The 13719-nt window shown below is 32.8% G+C and overlaps 2 protein-coding genes across 2 annotated transcripts; one reads left to right on the top strand and one right to left on the bottom strand.

The window, feature by feature from the left end:
• The first annotated feature begins 8358 nt into the window (after positions 1–8358).
• On the top strand, positions 8359–10725 carry LOC127720679 (uncharacterized). Its single transcript, XM_052227400.1, has 3 exons — positions 8359–8821; positions 9031–9180; positions 9559–10725. The coding sequence occupies exons 1-3, from the start codon at positions 8510–8512 to the stop codon at positions 10672–10674; spliced, it is 1578 nt and encodes a 525-aa protein (XP_052083360.1). The 5' UTR covers positions 8359–8509; the 3' UTR covers positions 10675–10725.
• LOC127720680 (uncharacterized) lies at positions 10725–13023 on the bottom strand. Its single transcript, XM_052227401.1, has one exon. It carries the CDS (start codon positions 12193–12195, stop codon positions 10741–10743), a length of 1455 nt encoding a protein of 484 aa, XP_052083361.1. The 5' UTR covers positions 12196–13023; the 3' UTR covers positions 10725–10740.
• Between the last annotated feature and the right edge of the window lie 696 nt (positions 13024–13719).

Below are 13719 nucleotides of genomic sequence, written 5' to 3'. Positions count from 1 at the left end.
GACTCTCTATAAAGCACACAGACTTGAGTGTAGATGAATTTAAAATTTTCTTTTTTAAGAACGTCCGTGTAGTATTAACGACATTCAACCACCACCACATTGTTGGCTGATTTGTCGACTGGTAAGTACTTTAATTTTGTTTTTTATTCTAGAAATAGGCTTATTATATACTCTTTTATTTATTTCTGAACTATTTACAAAATGTGATATTCGAATATCCACAGTGGCGGATCCACAAATTTTCATAAAAGGGTGGGGGGGGGGGGGGGAGGTGGCACTGCCCGTCTAATCAACCAAATTTTCCCACAAAAGGAGGGCCTAGGATCCACAACATTCATGTATTTTTTTTAATTAGAATCAAGAGATTTATTATCAGATTTTTCCAGTTTACACCAATTTTTTCAATACAATGTCGTCGTTGTAGTAGTTTTATAACTAAAGATAATAACACGTTCTTAAATTGTAGTAAGGGAACTAAATTTATTGTTCACTAAACTTTGAATTATGGAATTAGGACCTTCTGTATATGTCTTTTTGTTTTGTGCATCACTGAGTCTTTTGTAGACGAAACACGCGTCCGGCATACAACATTGTAATCCTGGTATCTATGATGAGTTTTTGTTAAGTCAAGATGAATGGAATTTGTTAGCCAATACATAGACATGACCTTAAGATTTTCAGATGAGGGCTTACGCTGATCTGTGGTAGTGACATGATTGTTTACTACATGTATATGTTACTCCTTGGTGCGCACAACATTGAGTGTAGATGAGTATTGCTAGTAGTAAATAAGTTTAAGAACTTCAGAGTAGTATTTACATCTGGTAAAAATCCTTGAACCAAAGGCAATGGAAAAACATTATCAAAATAGTTTAAAGTAATTTGTGTGTACGTGCTTGTACTTTTTCAAAACGCTTCATTTCATAGCTACCCCACATTTCACCAGACGGATTTTGAGAATTAATTAATTTCATAAATTTATGAAATTAATTAATTCTAAAAATCGACTTAAATCCGATTGTAAGTATATTTGTTAAAAGTCTGCAAATCTTATAAAATATAGATTATATGAAAGCAATTCTCCTTAAACTTGAATTTGTAATTGATAAAAAGGGACGTGTGTCTTTATGCTGGGTGAACATGATTAATTTAATAGTTGCAATTGGTTTGGAACTTACTTTCAGTAACTGTTAGTACTATTATTACAATGCTATGAGTCTATTGTTTTACGTCAGTTGTGTTCGTGCCTCGTGTCGATTTTTATAGTAAAGCCGATTTCACCTGTTGCTTAAAAGAGAATGTCACAGCCCATCGAGCATTTTGCTAAAACTATGGAAAGTGGCAAACATTTCTTTTTGCTTAAACATTTATTATGTTGAACATAACATGGTGTTCTGAATTATTTTTTTTACAAAAACATAAAAAAAAAATCATGGTTGCTTTGGATACCAGCTGTAAACTTTAAAATTTAAAGATTATTCTCTAATAATTCTGATAATGGAATTTTGTGCGACTGTCATACAAGTGAGAGGTTCAGCTAGCTATACAATCAGGTTTAATCCACTATTTTCTGCATAAGAATATGCCTGCACCAAGTCAGAAATATGACAGTTGTTATCCATTCGTTTGAGCTTTTAATTGAGCTATTGATTGAGTTTGGTATTTTTGTGATTTTCCTTTTTTCTCATGTTGTGCTGTTACACCACTGTCCAAGTTTAGGGGAAGGTTGAGCACACACAAGTTTTAAACCCCGCCACATGCTTTATGTGCCTGTCCTAATTAAGGGACCTGTAGTTCTGTGGTTGCCATTGGTTTGTTTGTGTCATATTGTTTGTCTTAAATTGTTTTCTTACTAATTAGACAGTTGCTCTTTCTTTTCATTTTTCAGGAAAACATTCTACACCAGCTACGAATTCACCATCAATACACATTTCATTACAGAAAGAGAAAAAAAAACATAAGCTTTACCTTAAACCCATGTTTATTATGCACTCATATAAAAGTGGATTTAACAGACAAGAATGTGTAAAATATCAACTGTTGTCATGTGTTTGATTTTCATTGCTGTCCATGTTTGGAAAGTAATTGTAACGTTCGCCATTACGTCGGACGTCTAAAGTCTGGCAGTGAATGCTCCCACCAAATCTGTACGAATCTCTGTATGGTACACGGATACATTTAATACCTGAAATATATATAAATATTTAACAATCTGTACGAATCTCTGTATGGTACACAGATACATTTAATACCTGAAATATATATAAATATTTAACAATCTGTACGAATCTCTGTATGGTACACAGATACATTTAATACCTGAAAAATATATAAATATTAAACAATCTGTACGAATCTCTGTATAGTACACGAATACATTTCATACCTGAAATATATATAAAAATTAAACAATCTGTACGAATCTCTGTATGGTACACGAATACATTAAATACCTGAAAAATATATGTATATCAATATCGAATAATCTGAAAAATGTACAAAGAAAAGACCAAACTTAGGGACTCTGTGGGATTTTTTTTAATGAAAAAAATACACAAAAACCATTTATTATTCGAAATATATATGTGGTAGAAATATACTAGGACAAGAGTTTTCATTTTTATGTTTGACCTTTGACCCCAAGCATCAGCCTGATATTCATGAATATATACCTTTTGTCTGCCAACATTCCAATTTACAATAAAAACACACTTAAAAACTTAGTAATATAGCTACCGCAGCACACATCATACACAAAATGAACAGAAAGGATGCAAAAACTAACTATTTTTTATAGCGTATGACCATTGTACGTGAAAATCTTATTTCGCACAGGAAAATACGGGAAACTGTACTAGTTAGCACAAAACATTAAAAAACGAAATTTTCAAATGTTTTGAATTTTTAATTTCCATGTACTTACTATTTGACCATATGTTTTACACAAATAGCAGTTTCTTGTTTTAGAAGTGTAGCAAGTGTTTAATAAGGCTACCATTGTTGGATGCACAAGTCGGTTTGTCTATGGTCCAGGGTAAGAACTGACTCATCCCCCCCCTATTTCTACCATTTTTTATTATGATAAAATCAAAGAAAATTAGTTTCAATCCACCTTTCCATGAGAAACCCTCTACATCAACCTTAAAGATTTCCAGATTTAAGACAGTAATAATAAATTAAGCATACAAAATCATAACTTGAAGCAAAGCTGCGTGTCTTTCTTTTTGACGCTTTTGAGTTATAATTTGCAGTAAATATGAAAAACAAATTATGTACATAATAAATATGATACGTGCCTGGATTTGTGTTTTTAATTTTTATTTCTAATTATTTTTGTGGTTACGTTGCTGTCTTGTTACTTTATACATCTCCTTTCATTCATGAGCCAAGATAAAAAATTTTATTGACATTTTGTTTCATGTCCAGTGGCAAATATTTCAAACACATTCAGGATGAGAACAAACTATAAATAAATGTAATAGCTTGGTTCTGTAATAGGGATCGACAGGGGAAAAGGAGGAGAATTTCAACAGTCACCAGCTGAAAATGTGAGTATAATGGATAGGGCATGCATTTTCTCCCTTGCATCAGGCTACCCACGGACCCATAAAAGAGTTACTGCAAAAATTCTTAACGTGCAGGGAGCGTGGTACTCTCTCTTCACGAGGCCTCAATTCGTCCCTATTCTAACCGGACGTGGTTGCGTATTCAAACATCCCGCACAACCAAACGGGTGCTCCACTTTGCCAAGGGTTTTACTTGTGGTCGGAGGAAAACCATAATTCTATACCACCAGTCACCTTTGGGGTTCAAGAATGAAGACATGCTACTGTACAGAAAATGAGAATAACACAAGCCTGTATATACGTAACATATATATGTACAGGCATTCTTTCATACATTCAATTCAAAATATGGACTTAAAATATGAACAATTTCATTATACGTTATGAATTAATCTAATTTAATATGGCCATGTTCAGATATTATTATGTTGGTATCTTCTTCTGAAAAAAATAGAGCTAAATTTCCCTCAATATATTAGACATACGGACAATTTCCAAAAAGTCTTCATCATTATCAATATTTAGAGTATGGTATCTTCTTGTGTATACTTTGAAGGTCTAACCACAACATTACGACATTTCTTTAAAAACATATCACCTAATTATGGGTCGAAGCTGCAACTAAGGTAGATTGTTACAAGTATGCACCGTGATGTATCACAAAAATGAAGAAGAATAGCATACTTTACCAAAACCAATAAAATTGTGAATGGAAACGGGGATGGCCAAAAAGACAACAACCCGACCAAAGAGAAGAAAAAAGCCGAAGACTACCAGTGGGTCTTCAACACAGTTAGAAAATCTCGCACCCGGAGGCGGGCTTCAGCTGGCCCAACAATAATAATGTGTACTAGTTCATCGAAATGGACGCCACACTAAACTCCAAAGTAACGCTCCTTCGTGTATTTCAGATACAAATCATTTTAGTTATTTTAAGGATGTCTTTCAATGCAAAAATTTTGAATATCATATTTTAATATTTAAATTTGTTTATACATTCTGTTTTGAAACTGTCCCCTACAACAATATATAGCACTGAATAACCTTTTGAATTAATAGATAGATATGTGTAAATTTTTTTGTAAAATCTTCAATATATATTAATTTAGACTCTAGAATACTTCGGATTTGTAACCTCCAAGTAAAAAAATTTGTTGAATAATAAGATGTTATTTTTTAAAAAACTTGATCAAAATATTACAATGCATGTATTTGAATAAATCCGTGTGGTGGTGGATGAGAACGACAACTATTTCACATGAAGGAGTCAAACCAGCTAAGAAACTCTTATTCATCTGTAAATTGATCTTTATACATGACACGATATGTGGTTTATAATTATAATTGGCTTATTGTCCAGTGGCAAACAATTCATATATGCTCAATACGTTGGCAAATCAAATTATTCATTTATTTATGGTCTTCAAAAATAGACGATCGCTGAATGAAGGGCAGGAAATTAAGACTTCAAACGTTATAGCAGGATTGTGAAGCATGTGTGTGGACTTGCCTTGCAGAAAGATAAATGCTCTCCGCAAACAAGGCTTCAAATTTAAAGTTGACATACTGTTGCTTCGTATTTATGCATCCGATATTATACAAAACAGCTAAAGTACAGCTACCTCAATAAGGGTCTTGCATCCGAAAAACCTGGGTCAATAATTTGGTTTGAAAAAGTGATAGAATAGCCATGCATATTTTTAATTCAGGTTACAAAATGTTCAAGCTTAGAAACATTACATCTGGGTTAAAAACAGTTAGATTCAATACAACTTTCTTTAATTTATATATAATTTGAAAGGAACTTTAAGAATTTCAGCGATATATAGTTTTAAAAATGATATTATTATGAATGAACGCTGTTACATGTAAATCTAAATCACATTAATATAAACTGAATCGTGGTAAAAAATATCTAAATCACATTAATATAGACTGTATCGTGGTAAAAAATCTGAATTCAACTTGATAAATGTTGTTAGATTTTAAACATATACATGCAACACTTAGACATACGCTTGGTTCAAATGAATTTAGTGAGTGGTTTAGTGTTTTTTGATTGGAAGCATTTATGTAACTTTCTAAGACCCTGTTTACACTGGTAAAAAAGATCGATTTTTCTCTAGATCGATCTTAAAAAGATTGATCCTTAGTCTAATGTAAACGGGAAAGATCGATCTTCAATCAGACTTAAAAAGTCCACCTCCAGAGGGGGTTTTAAAAAGATCGATCTTATTTGAATCGATCTTTCTTCAATTGTAAACGCTAAGATCGATCGCGATCGATCTTTCTTCAAGTGAATGGTATATTTAGATATGAAAATAAATCTGCGCATGTTCGGCGGCAAAAACACACGTGTTTAAAAACGATGGATGGGAAAAGATTCCGCCATTTTTGGATCATTCTTCTGAATCGATAAATTTTAGTTCTTTGCTGCAAATCCTCATCTACAAAGGCATTGGCAGTTTGTTTTTAAGTGATAGTCTTCTCGCATTTCTTTGTTTAATGAATTGTGACGTATGAACCAAACAGATAATTGATAACTGCATACGAAATTCCAATGATCCAACTATTTTCTCCATAATTTTGCAGTGTGTGATAGTCCGCGCGAAATGCACTCGTTATTATTCAATTCTATTTTTACGATTATTTGTTTACGAAATGTAAAGTAATCAGGTCAGACCAGTTCCGTTTATGTTGCAGTGTAAACGCACTAGATTAAATAAGATCGATCTCGATCGATCTTGCTTGTGCAAATGTAAACGCAAACTGATCTTTTTAAGATCGATTTAAATAAAGATCAGTTCAATTTCGTACAAGTGTTATATTTTAAAGAAGACGTGTTTCATGTAGTATATATATGTGTGTTCCGTGACACAAATTCAATGTTGAATCAAATGCTTATTATAAATATTATACTTGTTTTCTTCAAATTTAATCAATACTGAACGGTAATAACTGAGGACAATCAATAACAAGCTTTTATAGCCGACCATAGGGTATGTTTTTTTTCTCGTTGTTGACGACCGTACGGTTGCCTATAATTGCTTACATTCACTTCATTTGAACTTTGATGGATAGTTGTCTCTTTGGCAATCATACCACATCTCCTTATTTTTATTTTGTTTGTATCCATATTATTTTAAGATAAAACATGAACTTGTTAATTCTTTTTTGCTTGTTTTGCTTATTTTCATTTTAATTTTTCGTTAATTCATTTTGACTTTTCTTTTTCGTCTTGTTTTATGTTAGTTTTGTTTTGTTTTTGTTTTTTTTTTTTGAAAGGGGGAGGGGGGGGGGGGTAGTTTATTTTTTTCAACATTTTTTACAAAACCTGGCTGACCATTCTAATTTTTAAAATAGAAAAATTTTACGTCGCTTGTGTTGCATATTTTGTTTGAATTCAATTCTAATAATATATTTTTCTTCAAGTGTACAGAATATCCTGCACAGAACCTCAAACTATTTTTTATAAACAAAGGGAATTAATCCTTAGATCAGGTATTTATAATGACAATATTTCATGAAGTTAGTTTTCGAGCGAATCTTTGTCGTATTTGTGCAAATAAATATGTATTCGAATTTATAATCTGATTAATTGACAACAATGTATCGTGAATAACGCAACCATAACGTTCGTCAGTGTAAATTTTTTAGCAGAAATTGAAAGTTTAACCATGATGATGTGAACAGTGAATAAATCTAACGTTACGGCGCTTGTTTTGGTTCTTTTAATGATAGACCTTGCCGCCTTTGACGCCCTGGCGCCTCGTCAATTCGTAACACATTTACATTAACTGGACATTGTTGTAAAGATAATATGTTGTAGATTGCGGGGAGCGATGGATCCTTGAAAAATATGTGAACATGGGGTATCTTTTCCTGGGGAAACTCACAATTTTGTTGATTATCTTCAAAATTAGACTCTTTATTGACGAAATTGGATTAGGATACCTACAAAATTTTACTGTTCTCAACTTCAGGATGATGCATGCAAAATTTTGATGTCTGTTTACGTTTCTATAAATAGCGCTAGGTCCCGATAGGACATTAAATTGTTGCATATGATAGCGAAAAATAAACGATATGGATAATTTTACCGATTTTCACATTGTTATGAAATATAGATACAAAAGGTAAAGTCTACAAGTTTCAGCCTAGTATGAAGAGCTAAAATTCAAGTTTCCTGTGATATTTTATTTTTAACTGACATCGAATGAAAAAAATTTTTTTTGTAATTTTTACCAACGTCGATAACACCAATTATGCATTACGGCAGATATGAGTTTATTGACGTGACGTTCCCACAGAGTCCCTACCAAACTATAAAACTAAACATTGTCCAATGAACCATGACAAAAAATAATTGTCATATGAAATGTAAGCCAGATAGAAATATGTACCTTTCAATTATATTATTTGCCAAATACTGCTGATGTATTTATCGTAGTATCCAAGAAAATTTGCCAAACTACAAAACTTTGATTGATTGATCAATAAACAAAACCAGCGGCTCTTAAGAGCCTGTGTCGCTCACCTTGGTCTATGTACTGCAATGCATATTATACAAAGGACATTCAACAACATTAAAGACAAGAATATATAATGCATGGCAAAATTCCCTGTTTTGGTGATGGTGAATAGTTTGTAGATCTTTCTTTATTGAACATTCTTGATGTTTACAGTTATCTCAACCTTTAGGAACTTGGCCCAGTTCAAAGGAAAAACATGTTTGTTAAAGAGTACAAAAATTTACGAAAAGTTGTGAAAAATTGACATTAAAGGTCAATAGCAAAGATCGGTTGAACTAATAATAGATTACAAAGCTATTTTTAGAATGACATCACAGGTAAAGTTCCCGGATGTCATGCAAGCCATTTGTAAACAACGCTTTGCATGAGGCAAATTCCATTGATATATTTTACTACTTTCTGACTAATTAGATGGAAGAATTACCGCATCAATCAAAATCTGAAGGAAATAAACATTGCTGCTATGGAACATGTAATAGTGATACTAGGTACAGACATCGAGAAGAAATGAAAGATGTGTTTTTCATCCCTTTCCCAAAACCGACAACTCGTAGGGAAACCTGTCTAAAATGGATCAAAGCTTGCGGTCGACCCGGTAATGATTTCAACGTGGATAAAATCAAACGTTCTACATATATATGCAGCAAGCATTTTGCAGGAGAAAGTGGTCCTACGGCTGAAAATCCTGATCCAATCCCAGCACTTTTACACACAGATGAACAGGTTAGTTTTACATCCCCCTTTTCTTCAACATGCATGTTTTTTACATTGAAAGCCTATGAAATTATGAGATTCACTCAACATTTATTCAGATTAAGCTATTAACTGCAAATTTTGCTTGTTATTTATAACAGTGAATGATTTGTTTTTTCCTGTTTAATTGTTTAAATCAAATTTAAACAAAATATTTACACTCTTTGTATTTTACACAGGTTGAAAGGTTTGAACGCAAAAGGAAAGCGCCTACACCAAGGAGGAAGCCAATAAAAATTTCAAAGAAGGATATTAAATCTGCTGCTGAAGGTTTACTTGACCTGTCCATTGATTTAACTACCCAAAATAATTTTTCTGAGACAACAAATGTAAGTATTTAGATGTTTTATTGAGCATGTTGAGAAAAAAAAATCATTGAAACACAACCCAATAAAAACTCAAAACAATTCATGAATATAAGTTTGATATTAAATTTTAAAAATGGTAAAGACTTCTCTCTACACATACTTTGTGGCTAGGATTTTAAAAATTAGTGACATAATATATTACATGTAAATATCTACATGTGCAAATTAATGCTTCTCTTTAAATTTTTGTTTCAATTTCAGTTAACAACAATTAATACAGGAACATCAGTTATTAAATATAGCAAATAAAACAATAGAAAATATTTTTTTTTCATATACATGTACAATGTGTAAATTTATTATATTAAATTAAAATAAATATAGTACATTATATTTCAGGAAGCATCATTGCCAGCACTTTGTCCTGCTATAGATGCATCGTCACAAACTGAAAATATACAGACACATGACAAAGAAGTGCAAACAATATATGAAAAAGAAGTTTTAAACACCAAAATTGAAAATATGATTTTAAAAAACCAAATGAGAAATTGTGAAAGTAGACAGAATGATCAGCCAAATGAACAAAATGACACCACCCTATCCCTAAAGGCAATTAAAGACAATGATGCTAAAATGAAATTATTCACAGGATTAACGTATGCTCAGTTTTGCATTCTATTTAACTTTCTTGGCTCTAGTGTTAACAATTTAACATACTGGGATGGGAAAAATGATTCTAAAGAAAGTTCAAGGAAAGGTTATAGAAAACTTGAACCAAAAGATGAGTTATTTCTGACTTTAGTAAGACTAAGAAGGGGTTACAGCATCGATACTATTTCACACTTTTTTGGAATTGCATCTTCTACAGTTAGCATAATTTTTACAACATGGATTCAGCTACTGTATTGTCATTTTAATGAGTTGAGAAATGACATGTTTCCGGAACGACAGCATTTTAAAGTTGGATTACCAAAAGTATTTAAAACTTTTAAGAATATACGTTGCACGATAGATTGCACTGAATTCTTTGTACAAATGCCAAGAGATTTCAAAAGACAAGGAAATTTATATTCCTCGTACAAAAACCATCATACCTATAAATGCTTGATTGGCATAGCACCTAACGGATCAATTGTTTATGTCTCAGACTTATTTGAGGGCTCAATAAGTGACAGAGCAATTATTGAGCAGAGTGGTTTTTTAGACTATATCAACCCAGGTGATTTGGTTCTTGCTGATAGGGGATTTACAATTAAAGACCTGCTTCTCAGACGCCAAGCCTTCTTGAATATACCACCATTTCTTGGAAAAAGAACACATTTTACCGCTCAAGAAGAGTTAAATACAAGACGAATAGCCAAGGCTCGTATACATGTTGAACGTGTCATAGAACGTGTGAAAAAATTTAAGTTATTAAGTGGAAATATACCTTTGTCATTGTCTCCAATTGCCAATCAATTAGTATTTGTTGCAAGTTGCCTTGTTAATTTTCAAGAACCTTTAGTTAAATGAGAAAAATATACTGAACATTTTTTACATGTGCATGTATCCATATAAAATATATATAACATAAATAATTTATTTATTGACTTGAAGTACTATTGGTGTATTTATGTCCTTTAAAATAACAGGGAACAGTTTCCTAGGAACCCTCATTTCAAACAGCTCAGGGGCAATAACTCTTCGCCAAAGGGTTGTTACATTTCCTATCATGTTAGTTATAAGCTGCTGGTCTCGTCTTAATCTCTCTACATTTGGCTTACCAAGAGATGACCATAACACAAAGTCACACCATTCAAGTCCTGTAACTGCAAGCTGGAGTTGAATTTGGTAATAGTAGGCATGGTGAGTTTTAAGCTCCAAAGAAGCATTCTCAGAGGTTGGGCGAGAGAAACAAGCTGAATATAACTCGCTATTCAATACTTTTTTATCTCTCAAAGCCATAAACAAATCAGAAGGTGCCACTTTACGCAATAGTTTTGGACATTTAATTTCGAGTAAACCATATTTAGTATTTTCTTCTGGATCAAAAACAAGACCATCAGGTAAACATCCTATTTCTGGCCACAATTTATTTATCCAGAAGCCTGTTTTTATGACTCTGAAGTCTTGTATTTTTCCTCCCATATATTTTGAATAATCTGCTCTGGCTTGCTCTTCACTTTCAATACCATATACAGTGTCTGGTGTAGAAAATGTATGTAAAGTCCAGATATTATAGGAAATAAAGTTAAATAGTTTGCGTTTGGTAGCATCACAATACTGGGTTTCAGTGTTTAAGATGTTTCCAAGATTGCTTGCTAGTTTTGCTGTTGAGGCGGTGATCCGGAACCATCTATTTGATTTCCATGTATCAGATTCTGATTGTTGTTCGGTATTTGGTATCATGTAAGCAGCTGTAGGGTACTGTTTACCTTCGTCACGTAGATTATTAAACATATTCCAAATTGAATTTTCAAGCTGATCTACTCGTTCTTCTTCTATAGTATAATCTTCGTATTGAGAGGAGAGCAAGGTGCCCCACATAGAGAGCTTGCTAGTTGTTAAAGCATTATATTTTATGTCCATTATAAACGAATTTTTTGTCTCATTGCTAATGTTTCTTTGATTCTGTGGCCTAGGATCAAAAGTGCTCAGCTTTGTTGGTCTAGATTTATAGTACGGATATGCAGCTTCAGTTATTTTTGAAGGATTTTTGTTGGATTTTTTCCCCTGGTTCCATTCGCATGGCTTACTTGTACACGCAGTTGCATCATAGCCTGATTCTTTACAGTGCTTATTCAGCATTAACAGCAATGCTGCTACATGGTTGCATCGTCCTAGGCAAGATGCTGGACAGGTACAACTTGCATCTAAAACAGCGCCACTAATTGATGACAATGTTATGTGCACAATTCTGTGCTCTTTTCTCATAGATGCATCAACTTTCCCCTTTATGAAATATAAGTCTGAACCCTTTGAATTGTCCATTATATTTGTCACACTTCCACTTTTGACATATTGTTCTCCTTTTGTGAGAGGCTTTGAAGTCATGTGTGACAAGTCCGTATCCTCCTGCTTCCCATCTTCTCCTAAAAGGACTACGCTCTCGAGTAAATAATGGTATATGTGACCATAATTGAAATTGACAGGTATGGGTCTAGACGGAAAAGTTTTCCATCCTAATACTGGTGGGATAGCTGGTTGATTTTTTTTTATACTCTCTGGTTTGACCTTTCCAAGTTTTATATCGTACCACTTCCCTTGATCAATGTTGATATCAATTTGATCTAATCTGCCAGAATCGATTACATCTTTGCATCTGAAAACAAATAAACGCAATTTACAACTTTGAACCTTTACAATGTAAACTCTTTTATTAATTTCATATTAAAGATGGAAAACAAATATTCTATTGATAGAGACTTAAAATAGCTCACTTCAGTCGGGGGAAAAAGCATTAGTAATTATAATTATAATGGGCGTTAATAACTTCTTGTCAATATTATTAGTCCTCCAATGAAATGTGATACACAAAAATGTTTGTCAACCGGTGAATCGATCATAAACTGTCATTGGCTCAGGTAAAGTGGTTTGTCAAATGACAAAAGAAGTAGGCGTTGTTTTTGGGGTCACTCACCTTTTAAGTAGTTCAGTTCGGTTTCCTGATGATTTAATACCTCTGCATTCTAACCATCGTTTTAGTTGTACATTGCTGTAACTTTCTAATTGATTTATGTCAATTTTAGCCCCTGGAACATCTTCAGCAGAAAGATCAATTTTAATAAAATCTCGTGTGGAAGCCATTATTATTGTTGATTGTTTGCATGAGCATCGACCACGTGACCGAGATATACATATTCATTACCAATTAGTGACGTAGCGCACGATCTTTGCTATTACTCCTGAAGGGGGGTCATTGACAATCGTTCATGTTTGACTTATTTGTAGATATTACTTTGCTGAACATTTTTGCTGTTTATCTCTATCAATTAAAATATTCAAAATAATAACCAAATACTTAAAAATGTCCATAAAATTACAAATTCAGAGGCAGCAACCCAACAACAGGTTGTCTGATAAAAAGTAAAATCACAAAAATACTAAACTCCAAGGAAAATTCAAAACAGAAAGTCTCTAATCAAATGGCAAAATCAAATGATAAAACACATCAAACGAAAGGACAACAACTATCATATTCCTGACTTGGTACAGGCATTTTCAAATGTAGAAAATGGTGGATTGAATCTGGTTTTATAGCGCTAAACATCTCACTTGTATGACACTCGCATCAAATTTTATTATATTTATAACGATGCCTGAACAAAACAGACATAATAGGTAAAATTGTCAAAATAAGGATACAGCAATCATCACCGTGTCACAATCTCAATCAGAACAAAAACAAACAAATATTCCACAAAGAAGCACAAAAAAAGGATATATAAAATTTAACAATCACATGCATTGCTTACTTATATATGTATTTAAAATCAACCCAAATATTTGAAGTCCTGTGAATGCATGGCAAGGTTCACATCAACTCTAGATGACAGTCGCGTGTTTGACGTAAGAATG

The sequence above is a fragment of the Mytilus californianus genome, unplaced genomic scaffold (assembly GCF_021869535.1).
Source record: "Mytilus californianus isolate M0D057914Y unplaced genomic scaffold, xbMytCali1.0.p SCAF_11, whole genome shotgun sequence".
Lineage (NCBI taxonomy): Eukaryota > Metazoa > Mollusca > Bivalvia > Mytilida > Mytilidae > Mytilus > Mytilus californianus.
Note: the sequence above shows the minus strand (reverse complement) of the source record. Positions and strands in the feature narration are given on the sequence as shown.